The sequence below is a fragment of the Haliotis cracherodii genome, unplaced genomic scaffold, assembly GCF_022045235.1.
Source record: "Haliotis cracherodii isolate W230 unplaced genomic scaffold, xgHalCrac1.p SCAF_13, whole genome shotgun sequence".
Classification (NCBI taxonomy): domain Eukaryota; kingdom Metazoa; phylum Mollusca; class Gastropoda; order Lepetellida; family Haliotidae; genus Haliotis; species Haliotis cracherodii.
In genome coordinates, this window is record NW_027266268.1 from 29,399,820 (window position 1) to 29,416,353 (window position 16,534).

Below are 16,534 nucleotides of genomic sequence, written 5' to 3' on the forward strand. Positions count from 1 at the left end.
CTTTAAGATCAGTGAAGGCAGTTATGGCCACTGTATTCTGGTATGAAAAGGCCGTGATCCTTGTCTAAAGACGATTACTGGTGTATACTATGCTGATATTCTATCAAAGAAAAGAGGCGAGGAATACTGACTGCTGGAGTTCTACTACTTCATGATAGTGCCTCTTATCACACCTCTCGACCTGCAAAGGCAAATGTGCGACAATGTGGTTTCAAAGATACTATGCTGATATTCTATCAAAGAAAAGAGGCGAGGAATATTGACTTCTGGAGTTCTACTACTTCATGATAGTGCCTCTTGTCACACCTCTCGACCTGCAAAGGCAAATGTGCGACAATGTGGTTTCAAAGAGCTTCCTCACCCGCCAGACCTGACACGAAGTGATTTCCACTTGTTTCCTAAACTGAAAGAACACCTTAGTTGAAAGCGCTATGACGACAACGATGACCTCAAAGCTGTCGTGAATAGGTTTTTCAGTGTGGCTTCAGAAAACTTCTCTTTGACTTGAAATGAAAAGATTCACTATGGATATGAGTAGTGTATTGAAAAGCAGGGAGATTATGTTGAAAAATAAAATTAAAAACTTCCTACTTTGTACAGTCAAGTTTATCAAAAGCACTTCAAGTTCATAACGTAGTTGTCTTTGCAAAGCATTTATACTTGTTGATAACTGACAATTTAAAGTTTATTCCGTTTGAAAAATAATCACTTGTAAGCTAAGTATATCATTTATCTAGTTGGGCGTTTGAACGTAAAAGCGCACCAATGCATACAGTTTCATCCTCCAATTGCATGGATACCATCTGCGAAAGCATTGACAAAAATCGATTTAATTAATACTGCCTTGAATAATATATGCATGTTTTCTCTGTCAACTAAAGGTCTGTCATTCTTAGAGTAGGGCGACAAGAACAGGTTATCCTGAAAGATGTCTTGTTTTCCATGTGTGTCGGTTAACTACATTGTGGGCTTTACTGGACTGATAGTTTCTGACGCCATCCCAATCAACGCATCTGTGTCTCGTGTCCAATGTGCTGGGCTGTGTTGGGAGGACTTTAGATGTAACTCTTTCTTCTATAACAAACATGACAGGTACTGTTACCTCTCCTACACCCTTAAGGACCGGGTGTACCATCGAGTGGAACTGAAAGAAGCAGAAGGCATTGGCTACTATCTTATTGATCAAGGTAAGTGTAACTGTTTTTATTTTTCGCTAACTGTAATGATATTTCAGGTCAGGGGCATAAAAAGACAATAATTTTCGAGTGAGGAGGAATGACGGATTGTCTGTTCCAAGTGAAATAAAAGTTTTAAGTCACATTCAACATTTATTTCATGAGGGACAGATAATTTGTCATTTCTTTTCACGAGTAGTTTATTGTTTTTATTACCCATCGTCACGTTTTAAAATGAGAAGCTTAAAAGACGAGAAACAGTTTATTCTTATAACAGAGACGGGGTCGCATTTCATTATATTCATACTTGGTGAACAGCATTGAATCCGTGGAATTTTACCTGATCACACAGTCAGCACTCAACATTAAGATTCAGTGAATGCGAAATAGTTCGTTTGAGCGGCATTAATTTTTCGACAATTTAAGTAGTGTAATGAATTTTGATGAAAAATATATAGTTTGATTGATGTTTATTAGTACCACAATGAATAAAAAATGACTTGGAATTATTGTTTATACAAAATTCAAACAGTTGTAGTTCAAACTGTTTGCCAGTTTCTCTCAGTCGACCTGGCCGTCAGTCGCCTCAAAGTCACAAGCTCTCATGTCTACGGAACGATAACCAAAGCTTTAGTCCGTCTTCACATTCTTAACAACATCAAACTGTGTAGACTGATTCTACACAAGTAAGGTATATTTGACAGACTTTCAAGTGAGCATGTACAATTTGAAAAAAACAACAGCAGTAACTATTTCAAACTGGAACATTAGAATTTGACGTGGTGGCCTTAATCTTAAACTGATAGCTCTAGGCCAGAGTGTTTATGCAGCATTTTCACGAAAGGTAAACGTAAATGTCCATAAACCATGAACATTTGAGCAAGAGTTCCTTCTGAATCCAAAGATATGTCACCAATGTGCCGACGTTTGGGTGCACTGGATTCAACTTCCAACTCAGCAGGCTTGGAAATATTTACGCTGAATAGGCCACCCTATATCGGGCCAGAAAACAGACAGTGAATCATACACCGTGTTTTTGTACCTGACAACTCGCATGTTGAGCATAATGTCTTTTATAGTATTTGCATTTTATTTTTCTGCCAGGATTTTGTCAATGTCGCCATCATGTACATCTTTCTGCTTGTTTAGGAACATGACAATCTCATTAAAATCAGATCTTCGTTCTCACTACCTCTAAACAATCAATTTTGGATGATTTGATGTTTAATGATTTCTTGGATAACATCCCTTATGTTCCCAATCTCTTTAAAAGCAGATCTTAGTTCTTGCTGCCGTTAAACAAAGATCTGAGGACATCCCATAACGGGTCACGTCAGAACAACCTTTCATCTGACCAATCAGGGCGTTGCTTACCAGATCATGAAAGTGACAGTCAGAATGTGATTTCTCATCATACAACCTCAAAAAATATAAAACGGGCTATTCCGAACGATAGTTATGGGATCAACGACTAAATCTATACAATCTATACCACGTATTAGCCATTCGAGAATGTTCTTTTGTTCAGATTTCAAATTTTTAATCGAGAATTTGTGACAATATTTTTCGAAGCGTAGTCGCCAATTTGAAATTAGTGCCACAGAGCAGAAGAAAGCTGAATTATGATTGGCTATTGTTGACTTCTTCTCAGTAATTCCATTGGTCTGTCAGAGTTTGTGAAAGGTCGGTCTGATGTGACCCGTAATGGGAGGTCCTCAGATCTTTGTTTAGCGGCAGCCAGAACTAAGATCTGACTGATTTTGACCAAAATGTTGGGGCGTGGCAGACATTGATTTAGACCAAAGTGTTGAGGTATGGCAGACATTGAAGTCATGGTTTCAGGTATTACGCGAAGCCTTTAATGAGGGACTTGTCGCTCACTCATGTCAGTTTTCACCACAAAGGCATCGAAACTGTTCAATGGCTGTAGTATGTTCACTACTCTTCCAACCAATTCACAAGATCCTTCCTTCACTTTTATTGTTTACATGCAGGTATAGCAGACAATTTATTCAATCAAATTTAATCTACAAATATGACAAATCTCGTATGGCAGAGATGTGTGAAACATGTGTGAAACAGATTAATAAACATGATGACTGGGGAAATGTATTTCCGGCAATGCGTCATTAAGCAATGAAAATACAGGCTTTCTCAATCTGCATTTGCCATCATCCCTGAAACTGAAGCAAACGAATCCAATAGATAAGATGAACAAATGTTTTCAATTCGTGTTTTAATACAGTATGTCTCCGCATGCGTTAAACGCACATAATCAAAGCCTTACATCAACAATTTCTACAAACAGATCTGTAGATCTGACATAATCACATGATACAGTACTTAATACATCATAGTGTTGTTACTAGTACCGATCAGAACGGGCAAGACCATCTAAATAATAATTCACAACTTGAATGGACAACTAAATTTCCTGAAAATATCAACCAAGGTGAACAATTTCAACTTAGAAATACTGTAGAGTATTGTTATCAACATTAACTGTTTCCAATATTAACTTTCAGGACAATAATTCCTGATGAGTTATCTCCCTTTACATAATACGATGCACACAAATACTTAAAATGTTTGATCAAATTTATCAAATTTGACCTGAAATATTTATCTTGATCTCAGAGAAATATTGATAACACTATCATACACAAGATACAGAACACTGTGCTCGTTTGAACACAAACTGAAAAAAACCATCTTCAACTGACAGCTGATTGTTAAGAAACAAGACAGAATTATTTCCCCTTAATTGGAATGCAACTGTTATTCCTAAGCTAAGATAATTATTTCTTAATCTCACAATGATTCTATAACAATGTTGTAACCCTTAAATGTGTATTTACAAAAGGAATACTGCACAAATATATTTGTCAACATTGGACAAATGAATACTTTCATGCGCGTAAAAGGTAGGAAAACTTTCTAATTCACTTCATAATACACAACGCACTTATCTACAAGAATATCCTCATCAAACCACTTGTACCATAGTTAGGCCTTCCATTAACTTACATTGAATGGGACGTCGAGTTTGTTTACTTCCGCTGTGGCCGACAGCCAAGGGACGTTACTCCCTTCATAGACTTACTCCGCGTTCCGCTAAAACACTTACGGAGCCCGCTAAAATTCCATTCCGACAAAATTATTTTGTACTAAGGCATCAACGACACTGTATTCAATGCGAAAACTATCAAAGAACTACTTATTCTCCATCTCATGTCTAAATTAAACTAGCATGATATAACAACATTTTCGGAGAGACTGTGTGTTGATACAAATACTGAACCAAATTAAAAACTTCACAATTCTAAAATTTCAACATTTTGACAAGTTATCATTGTTGGCCCTTATTGTGTATTTAAACAGTTATGGCCACGTATTGTCTTCAGATAACACCCGCCTTTGTGCAGGTGAATCGTAAGTGTTTCCTCGGGCAGGTCGACCAAGTGTGACGTCACATGCAGAGGATCGTCAGATTGTCTTACGTCACCTCCGTAACCGATTTTTGACGGCTACATCAACCAGAAATGAACTGTTTAGGGGTAGACTGAGTGCGCAAACTTTTCGAAACCGTCTGAGAGCTGCTCACCTTCAAGCACGACGGCCATACTGCGGGCCTGACTCAATTACACAGACATCAACGTCAATCCCGATTTAATCTTCGATTTGCTGATGGAAGGGCGAGGGTGTGGAGGCGCCGTCATGAACGTTACGCCCAGTGTTGTGTACAGGAAGTTGACAGATTTCGAGGCACGTTCAAGGCTTCTTGACATCCGTGGCAACCTCAACGCTGCTGCTTACCGCGACCAGGTACTGGCACCAGAACTTCTGCCTTTTATGGCAGCACATGGACCCGGTTTGATCTTCCAACACGACAATGCCAGACCCAACACAGCAATTTTGACAAGGAATTTCCTTCAGAATGCGGGAGTCATTGTCATGGACTGGCCGTCAAGGTCTCCCGGCCTCAATCCCATCGAACACGTCTGGGATGCTCTTGGCAGAAGTCTGCGCATTCTCCAGAACCAACCACAGAATTTGCAAGATCTTGGCACCATTTTGCAGCAACAATGGGGTCATGTGTTCACAGGCATCACAAGGTCCATGCGGAGGCGTTGTGTGGCAACGCACATAGGTCATACACGCTACTGAACTTGTGTGCCATCAGATTCTCGTGCTTGGGACTTATGATTTAAACTGTTGATGTTATTACCGAATACCGTAGGTGCTTGGAACAAATTATGATTACCACCTTTAATTAAAATCCTTCTTTGGACATATAACATGATCTATATGATTTGTTGGATAAGGGGAATGTGTATTTATGCATTGATTCCTCACCTGAAGAAAATGATTCCAATAAATAAGATGAACAATTGTTTTCACATTCCTGTTTTAATACAGTATGTCTGCGCATGCGTTCAACGCACATGGCAGTCAGGTACTGTTTACCCCAAACAAATTATGCAATCATAGGCTTCTGATGAATAACCATTTCATTACAACCAGGTAATATTCTGACGTCATGTTCATAACACAAATCTGTTCTGAGAAAACAGCATAAATCAACTTTAGGGTGTTTAAATCTAAATTCTTGTAATAACTGATAATCTACCATAATAATTATACTACTATCATAAGACAGCTTATATTACTCATGCTTTTACACATTAAGCGACTATAGTAACCTCCCTTGGAAGTGTATATAAAAATGCTCCAACATCAACATTCCTTGTCAACATATTCATCCCAAACGACCCCAACACCATGGTCCAATGGTGATAGAGCGGGAGAGGTCAGTATTTAACAACAAAGAAACAAACACATAATTCAATAGTGCAAGTGTAAGCTCTAATTCGTCTAAAGTTTTACTGGATAAATGAACCTTACCAGATTTTCTTGTTCTTTGATGTATTTTATTTGGCTATGATGACGTGAAGAAGAGCTTTTGGATTGACTATTAGAAACTTTGGATTTTGAGCGGTGTTACGGAAGTCAAAACGTCTCGTATCTGCTGGGGTATACTCAATATGTGACTACTCGCTATTCGCGATTTTCTGTCATATTAATGTGAAGCGACTATGCTGGACAGTTCAAGCAAATGTTTTATAACTCTTTCTGCGTCCATTCAAATATTATTTTTGACATGGGGAATTGTCAGTATTTTAAATACACGGGGAAAGGGTTTCAATTTTATTTTTTTATGTTGATATTTGAACTAATGTCAGTCGAAATGACAGCACACATACACATATGACACCCACCCACATCATAATTGACACCCGCTCAATGTCTCATCCCTCAAGTGACACGCAGTTTTCCGTCCACTCCTTTGTCTGTTTTTCTACCGAAACATGCAAAAGACTGTGGTTTGGGACGTTTGATGCAGAGGAGTGAACAATACCCACAATATTGACAACTTTTCTGCGGGTTGACGCATCGTGTCACAGCTGGAAAATGTTTCGTTTGGTCATTTGACAACTCTGTCCATATTCTGTGTTGCAAAAGGTCCTTTCACAAGAACCTTACATTACGTCTAAGTTGAGAATGCTAAAAATATATTATTTTGAAGTTCAATCAAATTTATGCTTATTTTGTTATGAGAAGTATATTACATGTATCATTGCTCCTACCCACATTTCTCGTTTCCAGCAGCACCCATCTGGGTTTTCAAAACAATTTTGTTAGCTCTACAAAAACAAGGATGGCGTTTTATTCCGAAATCTTAATTACGAATCTATTGCAGTTTTCCCAAAACAGAAACTTTATTCACTTTTAGTTGTGTTGACGAACGTGTTTAGGTATCATCTAAAGTGTTTTGTTCCACACAGCCCGTGGTTGCAGAGCAGACTCTGGATATGACTTCTCAAGAATATCTGACCAATGCTATAGGTATTACACTGAAAAGAAAGAATGGAATGCTGCCCAACAGGAATGTGCCTCTGTCGGTGCTAATTTGATTCCTATCCATGATGACAGATCACGTGACCTGATGAGATCTTTAATATCTACAGGAGGTAAGTCTTAGTGTATCTATAAAAAATACTTTGATCATTAAACTGACAATTTTATTGATGTTATAAACCAGACCTAACAATTGGATAAATGTGCGTTTAAATTGTAAAAATGTTTGTTTACTCCATTATTAAAAGTAACAAACCCTTTTATATATTCATCAGAAATCTCTCTACATCTCTGTACAATACCAACTATCTCATAAGCTTGTATTTGTGAATCACTCTCAAATAGTGATGATACCAGATGTTCGCGAAAAGGTGAGCAAATCCTGCCCCACCGGTGGCACCCGTCACAAACACATGCAAAGGCAAGAAAGTTGTTCACCTGAAAGGAACATAGGAATATATGACACAAGTCAAAATAGGAGAACTGCATCAGACATTTAAGTCACCGATGCGTCAAATTTTGGAAATGTCCTCCACATACATACCATAAAACTTTTTGAAAGCTTTACTGAGGCCATGAATGATGTAACCTTGATTTAACAATTTCTGAACAACAGTCCTATGGCGATCTTTGAAATCTTTGTAGAAAGAGTATGCTCAACTGTACCTCAAAGGTAGCAAAATATAAATACAGTAAACTATGGTTATAACGAACTAAAAGGGACCTCTAAATTAAGTTCGTTTTCTTTTGTTGTTTAACGCCGTACTCAGCAATATTCCAGCTATAATAACCGTAGTTCTTTATAAGCACATATGCAGCACATATCCATCACATGGGCGGGGCCAAAAAACAGTTCGTCATATCCGTCAGTTCGTTATAAGGGTATTCGTTATAAACGTTGTTTACTGTAACAAAGGCTTGAACTGCCCTTCCTTATAATTCCGATCATTTGGCACTGATTATAAAAGGGGTGATTAACTCAAATAGAGTTTATGTTTTCAGGTTCATTAAGTCATTGAGTGAAACTTTAATCAGTTGTGAAACAAACAAACAAACCTAACATGTGCGCCCAGACAATTTGACATAGGTTAAACACAAAAATATTCACTGTTTACTTTGGCTTTCAGTGGTGTGGATTGGATTGAATGACATCGCCTCGGAACAAGCCTGGGTCTGGGTAGATGGCTCAGCCTTGACATCAAACTACTGGAACCCAGGAGAACCATTATCTAGTCGTACAAGTAACTGTGTAAGTTACAACCCACACCGCAGCCAGGGTTGGGATGACGTCAGGTGTAACAACAACTATCCGTTTGTTTGTAAATACACACTGCAGTAAAAATGGCATGGACAAGCTAAAATTTTAAGTCTACACTTACCATTAGTTAACATTCACAATTGTGTCATTTATGCAAAGTCATATTTACAAACAAGTTATGAAACATATTTGAACAAAACACTATCATGTATAAAATTTTAAAACGAGGGGTAGAAACTAGACCACCAGTTACCAAAGCTAGCTAACCTCGATGGGGATCATCTGGACTTAAAGTACCCCGGCTTCCTGCATGATACCCAAGCAGGAGTTATGTCATCACTTTAGCTACTGGTGGTTGTGCACAATACTTGCCAATATTAAAAAATACTCAGCAATGAGATGGCTTAAAAACACGATTGATGATTGTTACATCGATAATTACATGTCACACAAGGGGGCAATAATTTTACTGTACTTCAACCTCCTGGACAGAGAATTCAATAATGTAAGATGATAATAGCATCACAATAAATTTAAAAGGAGCATTTAATTATTCACTTACACATGTAAAATGTATCATACAGACCTATTTCTTTCAAGTAAATCAAAATGAGATGCCAGCTGACACGGGAAAAGAGACCTTTCAGATTTACACTTTGATAATGTGCTTGACGGTGAACCTTTCATCACAAGGGATACCTTTAGGAGGTTCGTCCTCATCTGTCATGAGCTGATATTCGTGGGTGAACCGTCTGTAAAACGACCTCGTCATGTCTTGACTGACAACCCAAGTAGGTATGACCGATTGTTGGTTTTAATTCGTGAAGTTTATTGCTTTCTACCTGGGTGTCCCACTTCTTTTGTATGAGATCCCGAGTATAACTCTTAATGGTTGGTTTGAAATCACTGTACGGGATAAGTAGTGGAGATAAAATTTTGTCAAGAGCTGCTTCACTTGCAGCATTGGCTGAGTTACCTGTTATGCCTACATAACTTGGTAACCAGCAAAATACGATGTCGCATTGGCCAGTAGAATGATCATTATATAGTTCTAAAATGTTCAGTATGATAGGATGAATATAGGTCAAAGCTGTTAAGATAGCTTCTGCCTCAGCAGTGAAGATTGAACTATTACCTGGGATTCTTGAGGAGACAGTTCTGAAAAAAAGGATCTGTGAGAATTGTATTTTGTTCGTAATTGGTTTTATGATTGCTGTTGAACCAAAGGCTTTGTTTCGGACTTTTTGATCTGGGTGAGGATAAGGCCTACTTCTAGCTTCACCGTCTGCCAGGGAGAAGACAGACGACTGTAAGGTGCATGATATTTAGATCTTGCTGCAGTGATGTGTGGTAGAATTCTGATTCCAAGTGATGGAATCAAGTTGGACAGATTTCGAAACAGGTGTTCATATTGAGGCTGGAAAACACAATTGTATGCTGGATTTGATTTATTTGAATGCAATTTAGTAACGTATTGCAGTGACAATTTAATGCGGCGCTGTTCGAGTTAAGGTTCATCAGCCTCCACATACAAACTGTCCACGGGAGAGGTCCTAAAAGCTTCAAGAGAGAGCCTTAGGCCTTGATGGAGTATTATATCTATTTTTTTAACTTTCTTTTGTAAGATCCACCATAGACAATTGAACCATAGTCTAGTTAGGAGCGTATTAATGGTCTCTACAAGTGAAGGATGGTGGTCTGATCCCCTCCCCACTCGGAATATGAAACGACTTTTAACAAGTCGAAAGCCTTCAGGAACTTTGACTCCAGACATTTGATGTGTGGTAAGAATGTGTCAGGGCTGTAGCTGTCTTTCTTTTGTATTCATATTCTTAACACGATGAGAAATGTTGAAATAGTCCACAAAAAGTAAACCATAAACGTAATTGCTTAATACTTAAAGCGAGACAATTAATTTTGATGCTATTCATATGCCTTCTCTAGATGGAAAAAGATCGATACAGAACGTTGTTTGTTGACAATGAATTTTTAATGGATGATTCTAAACGCACCAAAGAGTCAATGGTACTTCTGTTTTTTTCGGAAACCACACTGGGTGTCACTCAGTTGGTTAATGGTCAAGTACCAGACTAATAGAATGTTGACCATGCGTTCCATGGTTTTACAGCTAGTTAATGATATTGGAAGGTAATTGGATGGATCTGTATGATCCCGTTCAGGCTTTAGAATAGGAATAATAATAGCATTGTTCCACGAAGGAGGGAAATTTCCGGGTGTCCATACATTTGTATTTCATCATATACACCCTCTTAAAAAAAAGAAACGCATAGGTGTTTTGAGAATTCCAATTAGATTTTTTTTCCCCGCAATCGTCATAAAGACAATTCTTATGTTTGATTCCTGTTAATCATGTCATGTTTGTTGTGCATTGCACGCAAACACTTCTCATAATGTTTTTGTAAACGTTTATCAGCAAAAATGCAAAGGATGCACGGAAATTGCTTTCAGAAAAAGTTTTCAGCACAATGCACGTGGAAACAAAAGTAGAGACACTGATTATAAAAGATTCTGACGTGAACGGAGATCGAAAAATGCCAAGAATAACTGCAGCTGACCGAAATATCGCCATTGGACGTTTGCAAGCAGGGGAGTCCCAGTCTGCCGTTGCAAGACACTTCAACGTCCACCAAAGCACCATATCTCGACTATGGGATCGATATACCCACGCAAATGCGACTCAAGATCATCCCAGAAGTGGAAGACCAAGGATGACCACCCCTGCCCAGGATCTGTACATCCGGTTGCATCACCTTCAGAATCGATTTGCTACAGCAACGGACACTGCAGGACAAGTGCCTGGTATGCAAAGAATTTCCGACCAAACCATCAGAAATCGTCAGAGGGAAGTGGGATTTCGAGAGAGACGACCCAAAGTTGGACCTGTCTTGCGACGTCTAGACCGTCAACGACGTGTCCGGTGGTGCAACAGAGTACAGGCATTGGATCTCCGGGACTGGCGACGCTTTTGGTTCAGCGATGAGTCACGTTTTCGTCTTCAACGACGGGATGGAAGACAACGTGTATACCGACGTCGATATGAACGTTTTGCGCCGAACTGCGTTCGACAGGTGGACTGATTTGGCGGAGGGAGTGTTATGGTGTGGGGAGCCATATCCTACACGGGTAGATCACAGTCAGTGGTTGTTCAGGGCAATCTTACAGCAAACCGATACATTGACCAAATTCTGCGTCCTCACCTCCTCCCAACTTTGGCCCGCCAGAGGGAGCTGTTCTAACATGACAACACTCGACCCCAAACAGCATGTGCAACAGTTAATTTCCTTGTTAATGAGAACATCAATGTCCTTTCATGACCGTCCAAATCGCCTGATCTCAACCCAATTGAAAGTTTGTGGGACGAACTTGATCGACGCGTCCGTCAACGTCACCAGGCAGAACTCGCCAACGCCTTACAGGAGGAATGGCGAAGAATTCCCCACGAAAAAATCCGAAAACTTGTGCAATCTGTGCCAAGGAGGTGTTGAGCAGTGACGGCTAAAAGAGGTTGTGTGACCAGGTACTGACCATGACGCCCCCTTGTGGCTACACATGTTCAATGAATGAACTGAATTAATGCTGACAATGACGACAATGCTTTTGTGGATCACTGTGTCTAATTTCATTTGATTATGTTCACGCATATTTTGTGTAGATACTTTTATCCATTTTTTTTAACTATGCGTTTCTTTTGTTAAAAGAGTGTATTAAGTAACTTTTCCAAACATGAATCGGGCAAGTGTTTCATGAGCTGATAGTGGATGTTGTCAGCTCCTGCTGCAGTGTCATGAGCTTGCACTAGGGCAGTATGTAATTCATGGAGTGAGAATGATTCATTATAGTCCTCACCATTAGCAGAGTTAAAATTTATATTTTTCTTTTCCTGTTGTTTTCGAAACCTTTGAAATTGAGGATTATGGTTTAACGATGAGGAATGGTATGCCAAAGTGTCACTAAGTGTGTTCGCAAGTTCAGACTTAGTAGTTAAAAGTGTATCTATCTATCTTTGAGATAGCGAACTCCAAATTTTGATCCTTTGCCCTTAATCTTTTGAATCATGTTCCACACCTTGGACATTCGTGTTCGGGAATTGATTTTGGATACATAGTTCCTCAAGGATTGACGTTTATTCTGTTTTAAGGTACGTCTCGCTTTGGCGCCCGTGATTATAATGTTGTCCAAGTTGTGGACAGTTTGGATGTCATCAGAAATATTTATCAGTTTTCTTCCTATTTTTTATGGATTGTTTACAATCATTATCAAACCATGGTTTAAGTATATGAGGGTTTGCAGAGGACTTATGAATGCTTTCGTTTCCAATAACTATCAGGTTCTAGTTTTTCAGCACATAGTATTTGGAATAGAGACCAATTGGTCTTTGTTAAGTTCCACCTTGTTGAAGGTGGCTCGTCAGGCAGATTGATAGTTATAAGTATTGTTGGAAAATGGTCACTTCCACAAAAGTCATCGTCGACCGCCCATTCAAATTCATTTAAGATATTTGAATCTGTCAGTGAAATATCTAGGGCAGAGTATGTGCCAGTGCCAGGATGCAGATAGGTATTAGAACCAACATTAAAGATGCATAAATCATTATTTGAGATAAAATCTTCAAGGACATTTCCCTTATTATTTGTATCAGTACTCCCCCATAGGAGATTATGGCCATTGAAATCTTTTACACCATCTGATGTTCCATCATCATGATGGAATTTTACTGAAGCCAACTGGGCGTTATATGAAGTTTTTATTGATGTTCCCGACCCGATACAACTTTTCTTTGATGAACTAAAATAGAATAGCTGATCAATGTATTCTGAAGTCCTCGTCAAATCCTTACATATGTAAACCCTGGTTCGACATGATTGCAAACAAGCTAGGAAGGCACGGAAAAAGGCTACAAAATATTTCCGACGCCATCCAATGATCCATAATCTCAATAAATTCAATAAATTCAAATTTGTAAATGCTAAAACCTGGCACACTTTCAAACAAAACAAACGCCAATCTTGGCAAAATTATGTACGTCCGTATGTAATTCATGGACGGCTATGTCCATGGAACATGATTCAGAAAATAAAAGGTTAGGGTACTAAATGAAGCATCCACTATCTCAAAGATGGGGATCAATTGCTAACTGACAAATCAGATATTGCAAATAAACTTGGTGAAACTCTTGCTGAACATTCCTCTTCGTCTAAGGATGTCCCTCAATTTAAAAAATACGAAAAGCTCGGGAAAAGAAACCTTTTAATTCAGATAATGGGGAAGATAACAGTGAAGTCTTTTCTATTCATGAGCTCCATACTGCACTTGGGCAAAGCTCATGATACTGCTGCTGGTTCTGATAATATGTATTATCAACTCTTAAAACATTTACCGCAATCCTGTTTAGAAACCCGTATGATAATATTTGATAAACTCTGGATGTCAGGAGAATTTCCTTCTTCATGGCGTGAAGCTATTATTGTTCCCATACGTGATCATACGTGACCTTCCAATTATCGACCAATTTCATTGACTAGGTGCGTTTGCAAAACCATGGAACGCATGGTCAATAATTGATTAACTTGGTACCTAAAATACAATAACTTAATCACAAATATTCAATGTGGTTTTCGTAAATATCACAAAACCATTGACCATTTAGTTCGATTGGAGTCATTCGTTAAGAATATCATTATAAACAAACAACATGAAGTGTCTATTTTTTCGATCCAGAAAAAGTACTGCATGGAAGCACAGTATTTTAAAAGATTTTACATGATTTGGGATTGCGGGGCCGTTTGCCTCAATTTATATCCAAGTTAACAGGCAATTTCAAGTCTGCATGGGTTCTACCCTGTCTGATTATTATAATCACGATCAGGGTGTCCCACAAGGCAGCATTTTGTCACTTTGTTTAGCATCAAAGTCAACAGTTTATCCAAGGTTTTAATCAGTTCAATTGATGGATCGTTGTTTGTAGATGATTTTAATGCTTCTAGGGGTAAGAACCTGCACACGTTTGAGAGGCAAATGCAATTGTGTTTAAATAAAATCCATAAATGGTGTCTTGAAATGGTAAACTATCGCCAGTGATCGTAGGGTGATATAAATCCTGCTGGGGTCCATGCAGGAAGCAAAGGTATTGTAGGTCGCCATGGTCCCTTGTAGGGTGGTCACCCTTCAGTGACTGACGATCTCTAGCCCACTTTGATATTGTGTTGTCAACTAATACTTTCTGCTTTTAAATATTATCAGCTAGTTTTAAATCGAATCTGTGATATTCTAGTTATTGTACTGTCCTTCGTTGACACCTTTTTATTCAGTCTAATTATACGTATTGACTTGTTGCATGTCATCAATCCTAATTGGGTGGATCGATGCGTATATCGATATTCCAACACTATCAAGACGGGGAAACAAGAAACATGCTTCACACATTCACCCATGTGATTCATGCGTTGTGAGCGAACGCTTTAACCACTAAGCTTTTTTACCACTTCATTTGCAAGCTATGCATATGGTGATACAATTCTGAAATATTTGTATGGAGTTTGGAAACTCAGTATATATACTTCTAAAGAAAAACAAACGTAAAGCCAGATTTGTGTGAGGTAGGAAAATACATTTATACGTGGAACCGTACGGGGTTTGAGCCAAAATGTTGTGGAGAGAACACTTTGCGATTGTAGTCATCTCAGTTATTGGTACACAGGAATAGACCAAGGTGAACGTCAGCAACCATCAATAACGCGTTTGGTCCCCGTTGGAATCCCGCCATCATACAGCTGGAATATTGCTGAGTGCGGCGTTAACCAACCAACAATCTGTTGGAGTATAGCGGCCTGACATCTCCTGCCCATGGAAGAGACTAGTGTGCGAATCACGTCCTGGGGAAAGGTAGCCCACTCGGCCTTCAACGCAAAAGGCTGCTGCTGCAACGTCCGGGCTTGTGGTTGACGTTGGCATAGCCGTCTATCTAATTCATGCCCACATGTACTCTATCGGGTTGAAATCTGGAGGGCCAGGGGAGAACATCAACGTTAATGTTGTGTGGACAGGATCTTGTGTACCGTGCTGTATGCGGTCGAGCGTTGTCCTGATGGAATACACCGTTGCTGTTGTCTGCAATTGGAAGGACGTGTAGTGGGAAAATTTCGTTGATGTATCGTTGAGCCGTAAGATTGCCCTGGATTTGGACCAAACCTGTCCTGCCATGATGAGAGATACCGACCACATCATAACGCTACCCGAACCAAACCTGTCCGCTTCCTGTATGCAGTTCCTGGTGTAACGTTCTCCCTGACGTATGTAGAACAGTGCTCTTCCATCCCCTTGACTGAGGAGAAATCTTGATTCGTCGCTGAGCAAGACATCTCTCCATCGCACTTGAGGCAATACTCTGTGTTGACGACACCAGTGCAGTCATTGTTGACAATGTTGTCGACTCAATATGACGCATGGAACAGAACGTCTTGCTCGTAGACCTGCTGCTCTTAAACGGTTTCATATGGTCTGGTCGGAGATTCTAGGCAGTCCAGGTATTCGGAATGTGATTGAGGTGGCTGTGGTCGTCCTTTCACGTGGCGCAGCCAGAGATGTACCGATCTTGGGCGGGGTTTACTCTTGGTTACTCTTGGTCGTCCCGATCTTGGCAGATCACGCGTTGACCCATGCTGTTAAAACCGATACCATAGGCCTGTGATGGTGCCGGGCGCTACATTGAAGACCCTGGCTACAGCAGATCGGGATCCCCCCTCCCTGCACTTTAAAACCGTTCATAGTGCTGTTGCACGTGCAGCTCCATGGCCCTTCTGTTAATGCACTGAGTACGTTTTTTTCCGTATCGTACGTGTTTCCCGAATAATGGTTTGCATGTCCTATTGATCCGGAACATTTGTCACTGACACTATAACACATTAAACTCTTCATGTTGCACCTCTTTGTCCGTTTATTTTGCTTTTATGGCCAACAATATCCGTTTCGCGTTTCCTTTTTTGAAGAGTATAAATTCACGTAATGTTAATGTGCCTAATACACATGAAAAATTGTTTGTGACATTTGTGAAATATTTGACAATTTGTGTATTGCTATATGTATATAAAGTATTTGTGCCATATTAGTGTTTCAAATTATGTAATAATCTATCCTATTGTCATTTTTTTTCTGGAGCCGTTTT

General features: G+C 39.4%; 1 protein-coding gene across 1 annotated transcript; it reads left to right on the plus strand.

Annotated features, from left to right (window-relative positions):
• The first annotated feature begins 928 nt into the window (after nt 1-928).
• Nucleotides 929-8,445, plus strand: LOC139459154 (snaclec 5-like). Its single transcript, XM_071240610.1, has 3 exons — nt 929-1,187; nt 7,022-7,207; nt 8,222-8,445. Exons 1-3 carry the CDS (start codon nt 929-931, stop codon nt 8,431-8,433), a joined length of 657 nt encoding a protein of 218 aa, XP_071096711.1. The 3' UTR covers nt 8,434-8,445.
• Nucleotides 8,446-16,534: the final 8,089 nt, after the last annotated feature.